Below are 17,041 nucleotides of genomic sequence, written 5' to 3' on the forward strand. Positions count from 1 at the left end.
ACAAAAACCTTAAGGTAATCAGAAGGCAGGTCAATTGTGTCAACTTACGATTTTTCCACCTGTCAACAATTCCCACAGCCACTTTAAATCAAGAGGCTTAAAAGCAGTGAGAATCACTGTAGTATTAGGATCATTGTGACTGGGATCTGAAAAAACAGATTCTGGATAAAAAAGTCGGAAGGTAGTCCTTCTCCCAACATCCTCTTCATGTCCTAAAATAGGACCATTATTCATTCTGTGGATAGTAAAACACAACACATGTAGACCAAGTGCAGTGCCAGTCATTTGCATCACAGTACTCAGAGCTCTCAGAGCTAGACACACCGGCAGCTGTGCAGCCACTGCTCTAAGGCCACACAGCAATCCACCAATCCTTCACATGTAACAGCCGAGGAAATAACTCCCTTTCATGAAACTGCTACTTGATCAAAGGGAGAAACATTCTTTTTTATGTTCGAAAATAAACTGTGGGGCCACTGATAATTCTTACCTCCAGGAAAAAACTAAAGAATAAAACAGGAACATAAAACCACAGAATATTCAAGTTAAGAGAGACCTTGAAGGACATCCAGACAAGCCCAGCATCCACAGAAATAGTTACTTGCTCAGGGTTACACAATCACATAGCACATGGACGTGTGTCTAAGTGACTGACAAGCAAGAGTCACATTTAAGGTGATTTGAAGACCCATCAAAGTTGTCTTGCTCTGAAACAAAGTACCAATATAAAATTGCCATATTTATACCTAAGCACATCCAAATGAATGACTATTGCTGGTGTGAATCAAAGAATCACAAAGGATCCAGTGTTGGGTTTGTGGATGCTCAAAGCCAAGGTTAGACATGCACTATTTATGCACACACCATGAAGGCATGCTATGAGAAGGAATGCTTTGTTTCCAAAACAGTGTCCCCTAGAAGAGAAATACTGTTTACCCTTTGCCAGTGACTCTGCGATATAAAACAGTCTTAATAACACTTGAAATGACTCTCACAATGTGCCCATGCCTTTTTCCCACAGGGCTTGCTGTGGTTCTAGGTGAACGATTTTAGACAATTATAAAGAAATATGTGAGTGCTTCAGTATTGTCTTGTGGATAAATTTTCACAGTTGCTCAAAATGAATAATCAACAGAGACCAGGGTAACCATACAGAAACCCTTGGCACTTGTAACCAGCAAAACCCCCAATCATTGCCAGGCCAGCTTGATGCATTGCCCAGCAGGACGCTTTCCCACTCTACAGAAGACTATTCATAGCCATTCCCAACACACACAAACTCACCCCGAATAATGACCTTACTTCAACCTTTCAATGAAGAAACAGAAATGGAAATGTTTTCATTTTCCCATCACTGCACCTATGGGACTCTGGGTAATTATAACCACAATCCTGGTTTCCCCTTCCATTGTAGAGATCACCACACTTATACTCTAGACCCCATCCCCTCTTTTTACCTCACGCCAATCTCTTTATTCATTGCCATCAGATTACTAATATGCTCTAGAATCTCCTATCTCTATAGAAAGAAATAAATCTATTTTTATAAAAACAAGATCCCCCTTTGAGTCCATAATCATCTCCCACTACCATCTCATTTCTCAACTCTACAGTGAAGTTTCTCAAAAGAGTTGCTTATACTGGTTTTCCACTTTCTCACCTGTCATTCTCTCCTCAAACCACTCCAGCTGGGCTTCTACCCCACATCATGCCTCCTAGTCTTCTTTGTCAAGAGCATCTGTGAGCGTCAGGTTGCCAACCCCATGGAGAACCCTCTGTCCTTATCTTACATGACCTCCTAACAGCATGGGTCATGGTTGAAACCTCCCTCTATCTAAAAATGCTGTGCTCTCTTGGCTTTTGTGATCACCTTCTGACATTCTTCCTGCTTTGATGGTAGATGCTCTCCAACTCCTTTACTTTTTTTTTTTTTTTTTTTTTTTTTTTTGCTCAGCTGTTAAGTTTTGAGTACTTCAGAGCTCAGTCCTGGGCCCTCTTCTCTGTCTCTCCCTGGAAAATTTCATCCAGTCCATGGTTTAAACACAGCTTACAGGCTATTCACTGTGAAAATTTTAACCTGTTTATTTAGCTGCCCACTTGACTTACCCACTGCAAATCTAATTAGCATATCAAACCTGGTTTCTCATACAGAGACCCTGATTCTCCACTGAACCTGTTCGAACCCTGGTCTTCCCCAACTCAATGAATGGTACCACTATCCAGCCAGTCTCTTAAACTGAAAACCTAGGAGGAGGTATCTTGGATTCCTTCATTCCCATCTCTGCTCACATCTAATACATCAACAAATCCTGATAACTTCACCTCTAAAACATGCCTCAGTCTAGCCACTTAGCTCCTTCCCTGCTGTGACAATCCTGTTTCAAGCTACCATTCTCCACCCAAATGCAGCAACCTAACTGGCTTCTTCATTCCCATCCTTGTCCTTCCTGGTTCATTGTCCATGCCACAGCCAGACTATTTCAAAGAAATAACCAGAGTTGCTCTCTTGCTTGAAAATTTTCAAACATTTTCTGTTACACTTAAAATTCAGTCTCGAATCCTAATGTTCAAAGACCTACAGAGCCTGCTCCTTACCTACCTCTTCAACTTCCAGTAAAACCACTTGCCAGGAGCCTGTTCCCTGCCTATCTACATCACTGCTTTTCTTGCTGCTGCTCCCAAACACAGCATCCTATCTGCCTGAGGCCCCACAGGAAATATCATCTCTGCCTGTGTCACTCTTTCCTGGTCTTCAGAGAGCTGGTACTGTGTGGTCTCTTAGATGTCCAGCTTAAATGTCTCCCCCTTGACATGATCATCCATTCTTAAGCAGCCACTCAATCATCCTCTATCACAAATGTTTCAATTGTTTGCATGGCATTTATTATTATATTTCCTTATTTATTTAATGACTGTTTTCTTCCCCTCATTAGAATGTAAGCTCCATGGGGAGCAAGGACATTGTTCTTATTTACTGCTATATCCTCCTGAGGCTATATCCTCCTGAGGCTAGAACTGTGCCTGGCACAGTGAGGGGACTTCATGGATATTTTCTAAATGAACGACTTGAAATCTAAGTCTACTCCACCCACAACCTGAGTAATGTTTCATGTGCTTAAACAAATTAAAGCAACGCCACTTACTTTCAAAACTCGGCTGTATTAAAATAGGAAACTATATCCTTTTGAAACAACTCCAAGTAAGAAAAGAGAAAATATTTTTACCTTATTATTACATCATAGGAGTCAATTTTCTCTCCCAATGTCTTATTCTTCAAAACTCCTCCATTACCAACCACCACGCACTTCTTACATGGCACACTGTTGGGCAAATAGACGAGTGAGAGACTGAGCCATCTTTTACAAAACCGGATGATTCCAAGAACCCATTCATACTTTGAGGAACCCAAGACCAAATTTAACTTGTTGTGCAAATAGAAAAAGACCCAGTTATGACTTATAGGTCTAGGGATGTACTAGAAAGATATGATTGAAGAAAAAGCACCCCATAGGAAGTACATCATTGTTAGCCTACTAATCTCTTATCAGTTCAAACACATATCCTCTTCTGATTTTCATAATCACCCACTGAGATAAGTAAGCCTGATATTTCCATTTTACAAATAAAGAAAGAGATTCAAAAAAAGCTGTTAGGTGGAGTTCCCACTGTGGTGCAATGGGTAAAGAATTCGACTGCAGCATCTGGGGTCGCTGCAGTGGCATGGGGTTCGATCCCCAGTACAGCAGCACAGTGGACTAAAGGATCCAGCACTGCCACAGCTGTGGCATTGCCTGCAGTTGTGGATCAGATTCAATCCCTGACCCAGGAATTTCCATATGCTACAGGTGTGGCCATAAAGACAAAACAAAACAACATCAACAAAACTTAGGTAACATTTCAAAGTCAATACATACTCCAAAGAGGTAGAACTAGGATTGAGTCCAGACCTTTGGACTACAAGAACCCCCCTTGACATAGGAGTCTGCCTGTTAATATTGATAAAAAATGTTTTATATTACAGGTGTGTTTACTTTTCATCAGCATTACCCATTCCCCTGATAGTCTAGCTCTGGGTTATTGCTGCATCTTTTAAGTGTAGCAACAGACAGCTCAGAATGCAGTGGGGAAAGTGCAGCTTCCTTGTACTTGCCCAGGCTCACTTCAATTCCCCAAACGTGTACTGGTCCTTAAAACTTAACCAATACAAATGAAAAGTTCACTCTATATTCCTGACAAAGAGCTTTAAAGTAGGACATGAAGTAAGACTTCCTGCTGCTGGCCGCCATCAGGCTGGGCCAGTGGATTGGGTCTGTTTAGCTCTCAGCAAACAACGGCTGGCCTATCCAACTCCAACCTCTCACCACCACCCGGCCAAGCTGAAGGAGTGACAAACACCTCATGTCCTTCTCCTTTCAGTGACAAAATTACAGAGGGGAAGTCTACTGAGCTGTCTTCCCTCATGACACGGAAGTAGGAGGGAAAAAGCGTTTCTTCTAAGAACCATGAAATCAAGCAGACCCGATGAACTCCAGACCGTAAGCCTCTTGGGAAATTAATGAGTAGCACAATTTCACAAATGCTGGAGAATATTTAAACACAGAGAACACAGGAATACCCAAATCATTGAAAGGAGACAGGCATTGGCCCTGTCAGGTTGAGACAAAATACACATTCCTACATGTGTAAATTTACCTATTTTATTACAATTTGTTTAATTCATCCAATTATTTGATAAGTTTTTACACTTCAAACTTTTGGGGGTGGGGTGGGGCATGCCTGTGCCATGCAGAAGTTCCCAGGCCAGAGATGATACCCACGCAACAGCAGCAACCCACACCATAGCAATGACAATGCAGGACCCTAATCCCCTGAGCCATCAGGGAACTCCTACTTAAACTTCTTAAAAACACTTTTTTACATGTTTTGAGACTCTTAGCTTCCAATATTAAAAAGTCGTGAATTGGGGAGTTCCCATCATGGCTCAGAGGTTAACGAATCTGACTAGGAACCATGAGGTTGTGGGTTCGGTCCCTGGCCTTGCTCAGTGGGTTAAGGATCCGGTGCTGCTATGAGCTGTGGTGTAGGTTGCAGACGTGGCTTGGATCCTGCGTTGCTGTGGCTCTGGCATAGGCCGGCAGCTATGACTCCAATTAGACCCCTAGCCTGGGAACCTCCATATGCTATGGGAGCGACCCAGGAAATGGCAAAAAGACAAAAATAAAAAATAAAAATAAATAAAAAGTCGTGAATAATCAACATCTGTTACAAAAAGATCCTGAGTTTCACAGATGGCAGGGATTGGGTGGGGGGCAACTGTCCAGCAAGCCCTCCTGGAGGGTACACCCTAAAATCTCCCATGATGGACATGTCACGACTGTTCTAGAGGTGCTTCTTTTTAAAATCTGATTGTCTTTAACTACAAAAGTTACATTTCCAGATGCTCTTTCTATACAGATTTGACATAAATCCCAATTCTAGGAAGCCACTCTGTCCAAGGTGCCCTGCAGCCAGGTGGCTTGAAGAAGATGGGAACAATGGTCAAGTTCCAAACCCTTTCCTCTCTGGGTCTATAGCCATCACCCTCACCAGACACTCCCAGGAGTGCTCTACAGCAAGGAGCAATTCCCCTGCCCCAGCTTGCTGCTTTTCTTTCCATAACCCCAAGCCAGTTTAATGCAAATCAGAGGCTGGCTCCATCTCCCCACAGGAATGCTAAATGAGGCTGGGCACTGGGGAGGGAGTGGTTAGGAATGGGCAGGATGGAAATAACTGCTCTGTTCCTTTGAAGTAACCTGTGTGGAGGTAAAGGAGGAATATCTATAATTTGGCATCTAGACTAACCCTCCACCCTGGAAAGAAGGCTGGAGGATACACCCCTCCCAGCAACCATCCTGCCCTGGGGTCCCCAGCCTGAACCAGGCTGTCTGACTCCAACACCACCAAATGTCCATGGCAGAGCCAGGAGCACAAGCCACCACCATGTCCCTAAGGGTCTTGTCCTGGAGCCTCAACAAAGGACTCCTGCCCCACAGGCATAATCTCTGAAGCTGACCTCAGAAAGTGGGAACTCGGCTCAGTGCCACACACAGCCAGTTTGATAATCACTAAACCAGAAGTTTCCCTCAGTGTCACCTGCATCAGGCTGCACTACAGTTTGTCATCAAACCCCAGATCATGTGTGGCCAAAAAGCATCACAGTAAGAGAAGCTACCATCTCTCCAACTCACACGTCTCATCTCTGGTCTCCTCTCAGACTCAAGGTCTGCATCTCTCTCACAAACCCTACCAAGCCTTCCAACCAAAAGAAAAGGAGTGTTGAGGGAGCAAGCAGATCTCTTTTATGGGAGCCCCAAGGCTTAGTTCCAGAGAGAGGGTCATTCCTTCTCCCCAGTCGCTCCAACCTCCATCTAGTGGGGAAAAAAGAAAGCAACCATATGGACACTGCCTCACCTAAGACAGTTCCAGTTCCAAAGATGCTTTCCGGAGTTCCCATTGCGGCCCAGTGGAAATGAATCCATCTAGCATCCATGAGGATGTGGGTTTGATCCCTGGCCTTGATAGTGGGTTGGGGATCTGGTGTCGTCATGAGCTATTCACAGACATAGCTTGGAATCTGGCCTGGCTTTAGCATAGGCTTCGATTCGACCCCTAGCCTGGGAATTTCCATATCCCACAGGTGCAGCCCTAAGAAGGAAAAACAAAAAGATGCTTTTCAGTTCAATTCCACATTTGAGGAATTTCCCTTTCTATTTTCTTCCCATCAGCATTGTAGGGGGCAGGTGGAAGTAGGGAAAGCCTCTCACCATTGGAAAAGTTCACTGATGCCTTTAAAAGGAAATCTTGTCAATGAAATACTTTCCTCCTGGCAAGGGATATTACAAAGACCCAGACATTTTTCTGAAAATCATACCTAACACTTGAAACTCTCTTATGAGTGTGCCTAAGCCTATTCTTTGGCAATAATGTCTTCCCCACAGCTGGTGCCCCTGTGACTCTAGGAAATGTGTAATAGAACAGATAAGCAGTCTGAACCACACACCCTATACTCTCTCGCTTCCCTCCCTCCCCAGCAAGTACCCCCGTGTTACCAAAGGAGAGGTTCATCCCGTCCTTGGCCTCACCCACCTGGCCTGTGCTCCTGGTTCTCCTGTTCCCTTAGGTGTGAATCAGTAACTTCCAGTGTCCTTTGGGTGACTGTATAACTAAACCATATTTAATCTACACAACATTCATGCACAAATAGTTGCAGTGAATGGTGAACCCTAAAAGGGAAATATATTATCCTTTATATTTTTGTATCTGCTAATCTAAAACTTCTAATTCACAGGCTGTGCAATTTAGAAATTGGTTTGTTGTCACATTAAGTGTGACCTTGTGTCTGGGGAAGCAGGTACCTGTTCTTCCTTCCTCCACCCTGGAAACAGAGAAATACATGTGCCTCAAATCATTCACCCAGAAAACAAAATCATTCCAGAGTACTTGAACCTGTTAATGGAAAATCTGGGAAGCTGCTGAAATAGGAATGGTAAGAACTTACACTTCCCCAGGTGAAAGGCATAGCTCTCATCAAGTCAGGAAAATCTAGACAAGTTACTAACTTAAGTGGGGTGAAACATCCACACCAACTATGGAGAGAAAGTAAACCTGAACTGCCCATTTCAAATTGTCTGTGGTCTGTCTGCTTTTCTGAAGGCTTTCTGACTTTCAGGTTTCCCTTCAGCAGCATCATATACATTAAAGTGTTTCACTCCATCTTCAATGTAACAACCTCTGGCAGATCCCACTGGTCATATTTCCATTACCCACCAGCCCTCCTGCCTTGCTGTCAGAGCCCTGCATTCACAAACCTAGCTGTGGTGAGTGGATTCCTCTGCCAATGGTTGGTTAGATGTGGCCACGTGACCCATCCCTGGGAAATAAATTTTAGGGAGGTCCATTAGATGCTCTGGGCAAGATTTTACTCTCAGCAAGAGGATGGTTTGAGCAGAATACTTTCCTTTTATCCACCCTTCCTTTCTGCTTAGATACTGACACATGATAACAAGGTGAGGGCAGCTAAAGTCATCTTGCACCTAAAAGGGAAAGACAGAGAGAGCCACCAAGAAGCTGCTCTGACATCACTGAGCCACTAATTCAATACTATCACCAGAGCCACTCCATCCAGATGAGCAGGTTGTACACAGTCCACCTAGAGGGGTGCCCCTCAGATAACTACACGTGTGAACGGGCACTCCCTGGGTTGGTGTAATTGAGGCTGTGCAGCTCTGGGCGGCCTGCCCTATAAGTTATAACTACAGACCTGCAGACCCAAACCACATATCTCTGTGTTATGGAAGATAATAAATGTTTGCTCTGTTCAAACCACTCTTAGGAAGAGTATTACTTGCAACTCAAAGATCCCAAAACCCTGTGCAGCAGCCTGGGGGTGGAGAGCTCACTGGTACTTCTGGCTTCCCCATTCAGCACCTCTGGGACCTTGGCCTCATGACCTAACCTCCGGGATCTCAATACGCCCTTCACAAAGTAAGGGAATCACTGAGCTCTCACATGTTGTTGTTCTGTGTTTGCATGGGGCCATTTTCTCCAGCCTGTGTTCCAGTTTCTATTTCTCTATCCAACTTCTGACTACAGCAGTTGCTACAGAACACACATGTGTTTCTCTTCACCACATATGACTCACTTGGTTGATATAGAATCACAACCTCCCATCACCCTCATTCCTCCTCTTGGCTGAAAATGTTGTCACCTAAAGACATGCAAAACAAGAGGATGTCCATTGAAGCAGACATTGCTGTTACTTACAGAGCTTGGGCCCTTTTTAATAAATACATTGCTGACGTCTTACATTATCTAAGGCCATGTTCCTGCTCTGGCTGGTTGCCAGTCTAGCCCAGTTCTGCTGATGCTGACATAATGGATTCTGCCTGGGTGAGCAACCAGGCCACTTTCCTAAATCCCCATCCATTTAGCAAGCAAATGACTTAACAGGTGCTTCCATTAAGTAAGATATTTATGTTTAGTTACTCTATAACTACCTATTCAGTACTCAAGCACCCTTCACAGAATCTGGTGTGCTCGTAGAATGCAACGGAGGTGGCTGGGGGTGAAGAACTGGTTCCTGTACTTTTAAAGTGGGAACTGAGATTTTGTGACTCAGGGTTTCTGCTGCTCTGGCTATGGAAGGATGTGCTCCCACGGAGGAGAAAGCAACAGTCCTCAGAACCAGGGTGCAAACTGGTGCTAAAGAGTTCCACAGACAGCCAGGAAGGGTCAGGACCTCATAACAGAGGAACATTTGAAGTACTGCTTTCCTGAGATGTAATTCCCTTAAAATATCTTCAATGACTAGTGAAGTTTATAAGAAGCATGACCACCTTGTGTGAGCTGTGCTTTTGGAGAATAGCAAGGAACCTGGGTCCTGAGAAATCAACAGCAGCAACATATTTGAAAAGATGTCCAAGAGAGCTGGAGTTGTGTCCCTCCATACCCTTTGTTCTAGGCATGGCATCATGGTGCCTTCCAAACAAAGCGGCTAGAGGGCACTTCGATCCTCCCTGCTCCATTTTAAAAGATTTTTATTTGTTGTACTAAAATACAATTCACATGCCAAAAAACTCACCCTTTTAAATAATAAAAGAGGATTTTAGCATATTTACAAAGCTGTGCAACATAGTCCCCACTAATTCACAACATTTTCATCACCAGGATACCCCATGGCCAGTAGCAGCCACTCAATTTCCACTCCCATCCCCATCTTTGGCACCAACTAATCTTTCAAGCTCTATAGATTTGTCTATTCTGGACAGTTCACATAAATGGAGTCATACAATAGGGTCTTTTGTGACTGGCTTCTTCCATGTGGTACAGTGTTTTGAAGGTTCATTCGTGCTACAGCATGAATCAATACTGCATTCTTTTTCATGGCTTAATAATATTCCATTGTATAAAGAGACATTGAATTTATCCATTCAGCAGGTGTTAGACATTTGGGTTGTTTCCACTCTGGGGCTATTATGAGCAATGCTGCTATGAACCCACATGCACAAGTTTCATAGGGTCATATGTTTTCAACTTAAGCTTCTACTTTGAAATAACTCTGAATCCTGAGGAAGTTGCAAAAATAATACTGAGAAGTACTTCATCCACTTTCTTCCAATGGTTTCATTGACTTAACTATTGAATAAAGGTTACACCTACTTAATGATTAACTATTAAAATTGGCCATGGTATAATGTGCCAGTCCACCTCCTCTTTCATAAGAAACCAAGGTTCAGACACTCGGAAACTCACCCAAGGTCACACAGCAGTTACAACTGACCTGCTGGCTCTAGTGATTTTTCACAAGTGCTGACCACTCTATTTAGATGGCCCATGCCCACTCCCCTCCTCTCCCCACAAAAAAATAAAACCAACCTGTTTTTTTTATTAAGCTATCCTTTTCTATCATTATAATCATTCCTCTGCTGCCAAAGTTCTGGGAGCTAGTATGTTTGTTTGTTTTTTGTTTTTAAGGGCTGCACTCACAGCATATGGAAGTTTCCAGGGTAGGAGTCGAATCAGAGCTGCAGATGCTGGCCTACATCACAGCTACAGCAACTCGGGATCTGAGCCACATCTTCAACCTACACCACAGCTCACGGCAAGGATGGATCCTTAACCAACTGAGAGGGGTCAGAGATCAAACCTGCATCCTCATGAATACTAGCCGGGTTCATTACCGCTGAGCCACAATGGGAACTCCTCTGAAAGCTAGTTTGAGTATTTCCGTAAAAGGAGGAACATGAAAAGAACAAACACAAAAAGGTTACTTTAATAATTATTTTAAAGTGGTTTGTCTTTTTGGGACTATCTAGAAGTGGTGGTTGCACAATTGTGAATGTACTAAATGCCACTGAATTATTCTTGTTAAAGTGGTTCACTTTATGTTATGTGAATTTTGCCTTAACAACCAAAAAATGGTTAACATTTCATTGAGATTTTTCTCTTTCCCATACTTGGGATATGCTGACTCACAGGCAGAATTATAAAGAAGGCCACAGGGAGGAATAGCAGAGTCACAAAAGAGAAGGCTTGGTCCCTGAGAATGCTTACCCATAGGCTTCATTTACATGACAATTGTGAGAAAGAGGAAAAGTCATATCTTGTAAATGCAATGGATACTTGGAGATTTTTGCATTCACAATGGTATCTATCCCCACTGAGGGCATGATTCAAGTAAAGGATTCTGATTTGAAACAACCAAAAATGGGAGTGCACATTGTGGCACAGCAGAAATGAATCCAACTAGTATCCATGAGGATGTGGGTTTGATCCCTGGCCTCAATCAGTGGGTTGGGGATCCAGCGTTGCAGTGAGCTTAGTGTAGGTTGCAGACATAGCTCAGATCTGGTGTTCCTGTGGCATGGTGTAGGCTATTCAACCCCCAGCCTGGGAACTTACATATGCTGCAGATGCAGCCATTAAAAAAAAAAGACACACAAAAAAAATTACTTGGGGAACAGACTGAGTTGCCGTGAGACAGCAACAGGCAGTTGAGTGTATTCTGCCTTTCTGGGATTTACTTAAAATGTATCGCTCAGGCATGAGCTGGCCTGGTATTATCTTTGGGTTGTATCATGGGTTTCAGGCAAATGTAGAATGTAGAGTGTAGATAAAATTTATTATGTGAATTCCTCCTAAAAGTTAATATATAAATGAAAATAGCATTGTCATAAATATACACTTACCTACTTTCAAAATACTCCTGGAGTTCCTGTCATGGCTCAGTGGTTAACGAACCTGACTAGCATCCATGAGGATGCGGGTTCGATCCCTGTCCTCACCCAGTGGGTTAAGGATCTGGCGTTGCCATGAGCTGTGGTGTAGGTCACAGATGCGGCTTGGATCCCGTGTTGCTGTGGCTCTGGCGTAGGCCTGGGAACCTCTATATGCCACGAGTGTGGCCCTAAAAGACAAAAAGATAAATAAATAAATAAACAAACAAAATACTCTTTCTGAAGTCTCTAGGAGCCAAGTCTGAACACGTCAAACAAGCAATTTGGCAATGCTGAGTGTCTACTGCCTCACTGTGCTCACGCTGGGAGGATCCTACACAGGTATCTTCCATTCACTCTATACCTGAGGAATTTCTGACTGTACAGTGATGTTATTTGCATCTCTTGACAACTTCAGACCAAAGAACCCTTGTGCAATCAGCATGATTTTCAATCCCTGCTCGGCACCCACACCTATCTCCCTCCCAACGCTACTGATACGAAGAACCTGACCTGGGTTGATGGTGTGAGTGTGGCATTCTCGGTGACAAAGTGAGAAACGGTGGGGAGTCACCAGACTAAGTCAGCAAGAAGAGGGGAGACAGTCTGGGTGAGGCACATACAGATGATGAATACATGTGGAGGAAAGGGCTCTGAAAGCAAATAAATAAAGCACAGGCCAGTTCTAAGATAAAAACCAGCCAAGAATGAAACTTCTAATCACATACCATCTAGAATCCTAAGTAACTCACATTTACAGGGCCAAGGATTTTTTCAAATATTTGCAGATGCTTTCTGCAAATATTTAAGGTATAACCATTATCACTCTTAAAGCAAACATCCAGGCACTGAATAGACCCAGCCAGGATCACATCCTGGCTCTGGCATTTACCAGCCATAACAAACTGTGTATGTTTGCCTAGCCTTGGTTTCTCAATTTCAAAAATGGAGATCAGCAAGGATAATTTACAGGGTGGTTGTACAAATTAGAGAGAACTGACATAAAGCATATATGCCAAAGGTCCACACAAAGGAATATTCTACAGATGAAAGCTATATACACTTTAGATTAGAAAATGTATGGTTGCTGTGGATATGCAATCACAAACTGAAATTGACTAGGTTGATGGCATAGTTTTAAATTATAAAAAGTTGGAAAGATATTCAATGCTCCTGGATTGGAAAAATTAATATGGTAAAAATGGCCATATTCCCAAAGCAATCTACAGATTCAATGCAATCCCTATCAAATCACCCATGACATTTTTCACAGAACTAGAACAAACAATCCAAACATTTATATGGAACCACAAAGACCCAGAATTGCCAAAGCAATCCTGAGGAACAAAAACCAAGCAGGAGGCATAACTACCCCAGACTTTAGGCAATATTACAAAGCCACAGTCATCAAGACAGTGTGGTACTGGTACCAAAACAGACAGACAGTCCAAAGGAACAGAATAGAGAACCCAGAAATAAACCCAGACACCTATGGTCAATTAATCTTCGACGAAGGAGGCAAGAATATAAAATGGGAAAAAGATAGTCTTTTCAGTAAATAGTTTTGGGAAAACTGGATAGCCACATGTAAATCAACAAAACTGGAACACACCCTCACAACCATGCACAAAAATAAACTCAAAATGGCTTAAAGACTTAAGCGTAAGACAAAACAACATCAAACTCCTGCAAGAGAACATAGGCAAAACATTCTCTGACATCAACTGCACAAATGTTTTCTTAGGTCAGTCTCCCAAGGCAACAGAAATAAAAGCAAAAATAAACCAATGGGACCTAATCAAACAGACAAGCTTTTGCACAACAAAGAAACCATTAAAAAAAAAAAAAAGACAACCTATGGAGTGGGAGAAAACAGTTTCAAACAATGCAACTGACAAGGGCTTAATCTCTAAAATATACAAATAACTTATACAACTCAAGAGCAAAAAAACCAATAACCCAATTGAAAAATGGGCAAAAGACCTGAATAGATGTTTCTCCAAAGAGGATATGCAGATGGCCAACAGGTGCATGAAAAAAATGCACAACATCACAAATTATTAGAGAACTATAAATCGAAACTACTATAAGGTACCACCTCACACCTGTCAGAATGACCATTATTAACAAGTCAACAAATAACAAATGCTGGAGAGGGTGTGGAGAAAAGGGTACCCTCCTACACTCTTGGTGGGAATGTAAATTGGTACAACTGCTATGGAAAACTGTATGGAGGAACCTCAGAAAACTAAATATAGAACTACCATATGACCCAGAAATCCAACTCTTGGGCAATTTCCAGACAAAACTTTCCTTGAAAAAGATACATGCACCCATATGATCATTACAGCACTATTCACAATAGTCAGGACATGGAAACAACCTAAATGTCCATTGAAGATGAGTGGATTAAGATGTGGTATATGTACACAATGGAATACTACTCATCCATAAAAAAGAACAAAATAATGCCATTTGCAGCAACATGGATGGAACTAGAGACTCTCATTCTAAATGAAGTAAGTCATAAGGACAAAGACAAATACCATATGATATCACTTATATCTGGAATCTAATACATGGCACAATGAACCTTCTCATAGGAAAAAAAACTCATGGGCTTGAAGAACAGATGTGTGGTTGCCAAGGGGGAGGGAGTGGAACGGACTGGGAGCTTGGGGTTAATAGATGTAAACTACTGCATTTGGAGCATATAAGCAATGAAATCCTGCTGTATAGCACAGGGAACTATATCTAGTCATTTCTGATGGAACATAATGGAGGATAATGTGAGAAAAAGAATGTGTGTATATATATATGTGTGTGTGTGTGTCTGTGTGTGTGTGACTGTTCACTTTGCTGTACAGGAGAAAACTGACAGAACACTATAAACCAAGTATAATAGAAAAAATAAAAATATTTTAAAATAATAAATAAATAAATAATAAAATGAACCAACATTATTACATAATCTATACTTCAATAATCTAGGCCCTGACAGAGAAAAATGAGATAGACTCAGATAAAATCTATCACTGCTCCTCCAGCTCTGTTCTGCAAACTATCTCCACTTTTTTACACTTCTATCCACCTCTTCCATTTATGCACTCACTAAAAAGTACCTCTATTCTCTTGGACAGGAGGGGACATTCTGCCATTGTCCTTTTTAATGATGGTCTTACATCTGGCACATCAACCTTACCATCCATCCCACTGGACAACCGGCCAAATTCTAAAGCGTAGCTTAAAACTTTGTGAAATAAGTCCACCTCTATAAAATACATCCACCTGCTAATAAGTCTATCTATGGCAACTCAATTCCCAGGGGGTTAACTTGACCCCAAAATTTTCTAAAAACTCAATTGCCTTCTGTAGTCAAAAAATGTATATCTGAGCAAGCTATTCACTTCCTTCAAATATAACTCAATAAAAGGAAGAGATCTGCTTCTGAAATACAATATTCAAGTGAAACAGAAAAGATCCTCAAGAGTGAGCAGTTTGGAAGACATATGGGACGGTATGGGAACCAACATGTGGTAGAGGCTATGAGCTGACTGATAGGGAGTATGAATTAATTCTTCAATTAACAACAACTAAAAAGGATGAACCTAGGTTAAAAAATGTCCTGGCTTGGGATTAGCATGGCACATCATCAAACTTCTGAGCCAACCAATTACGCAACTTCTAAATTATTTTTGTAGTTTGTTTATTTCGAGTGTCATAGAAATAACTCCTAGGCATTCTACTTATGCACAAAAGCTATGGAATCTTCCTGAGTGAATATATTTTACATTAGGGTACATATTTTGAATCTCCTTAGCTAAAACTGAAAGTAAAACAGAAGCAAGGAAACAAACTTACTTGTCAAACTCATCAAAGAGATCACAACTCTGCAGTTTTGAAAGAGCAAGTCGAAAATATGAGGCTAGAAAACAAATGAAATATTATGAATAAAAGCAATCATGACTTCTTAGGTACATAGTAAGCACCTTATCCTCTCCCCTCCCCCAACCCCATTTCAAACTGGTGTAGGCCCCTGTAACTCATTCTGCCCTGAGAATTCATGCTACAACTACCATTAGCCAGCACTACTTAACAGGTACACTCAAAATGGTAAATACTCTTAAGGATACATTCTAAAACCCTCAGAAGAATAAGAAGCTTAATCTGAAAATGATCATAAAAACAACCAAAAATATTCTATGTCAGATGATTCTGAAGCTGACATTGGTATAATCAATATTTTGCAAGTTTAAACCCACAGAGATTATCTAATTCTCTGTAATACATTTGCAACACAAACCCTTCCCTGACACTTCCCCACTCAACACCCACACAGAGGATTGGTTGAATAAGCAGAATCTAATTCAGGAAACTATAGGCTTGTCACTCCTAGGATTTCAGGGTCTCTTAAAAATCTAGAATATAATGCTGTGTAAGGCAAAGCAATTGTCAATAAGCAGAGAGAAAATTGTTTCACCATTAGTAGATGGAGTAATTCTCGTTAAAGTTAGCAAAAATAATAATCATCTGATTAAATTAAAAGATTGATCAAGAACCTAGAACTTTCTAATGAAATAAAATTCATAGGTAGAGACTTGAAATGGGAGATAGAGAAGTTAACCCACAGGATTGTCCTGTTAATTCTAAACTGATATAAGGTAAGACATCAGAATTGGTGAATAATACAGTGGCAAAACAAAAGTTAAAAAGCAATTTCTTAACAACAACAAAATCTACCATTTTTATTCTTTTATTCTATACTGCCTCAAAAGGAGTGGGGATTTATATATTAAAATTTAATTCCTTTTATCCAATCCCAAAATCATATCATTATGAAGTGGAAAGATTAAAAGGCCTTAAAATTATATAAACGTGATTCACATCAAACACCACTCATATTTAACAGGGCAGGGTAAGATTATTATTACTGACCTGATGTTCTTATCCCATAGGGCAAATCAAACTTATCGCTGCCATAGAAGGAAGCAATATTTTTAAAATCTGCTGCACAGAGAAAAGGGTGAAACTGATCGAACCTGGAAGACAAGGATAAAGAGTGATTTTCCAAAATGCCTATAATATCTGCATTAAAATCCCAACTGAAAATAACTCTACTATGTTATTCCTATTGTTATATTGACTATATATGATCACATAATTATTTTTAAAATTCTTTAAAAATCATGTTAAACACTATTTATTTATTACATAGAATGGGATACAGAATGGAACTACATACTTGTCATGTAAATGCTTTCCAAGTAAGTAGAAGCAAAATTACATAA

The 17,041-nt window shown here is 41.3% G+C and overlaps 1 protein-coding gene across 20 annotated transcripts in view; it reads right to left on the minus strand.

The window, feature by feature from the left end:
- The window catches only part of ST3GAL6 (ST3 beta-galactoside alpha-2,3-sialyltransferase 6), a 67,118-nt gene that overhangs the window by 7,742 nt on the left and 42,335 nt on the right, over positions 1–17,041 (minus strand). For all 20 annotated transcript variants that reach the window (XM_021070677.1, XM_021070684.1, XM_021070675.1 and 17 more), the window contains 4 exons: positions 16,689–16,792; positions 15,615–15,678; positions 3,225–3,320; positions 49–235 (listed from right to left, as the gene is read on the minus strand). In XM_021070677.1, the coding sequence (XP_020926336.1) occupies positions 49–235; positions 3,225–3,320; positions 15,615–15,678; positions 16,689–16,792 (451 nt within the window). The remainder of the gene's footprint in view (positions 1–48; positions 236–3,224; positions 3,321–15,614; positions 15,679–16,688; positions 16,793–17,041) is intronic.

The sequence above is a fragment of the Sus scrofa genome, chromosome 13, assembly GCF_000003025.6.
Source record: "Sus scrofa isolate TJ Tabasco breed Duroc chromosome 13, Sscrofa11.1, whole genome shotgun sequence".
Taxonomy (NCBI): domain Eukaryota; kingdom Metazoa; phylum Chordata; class Mammalia; order Artiodactyla; family Suidae; genus Sus; species Sus scrofa.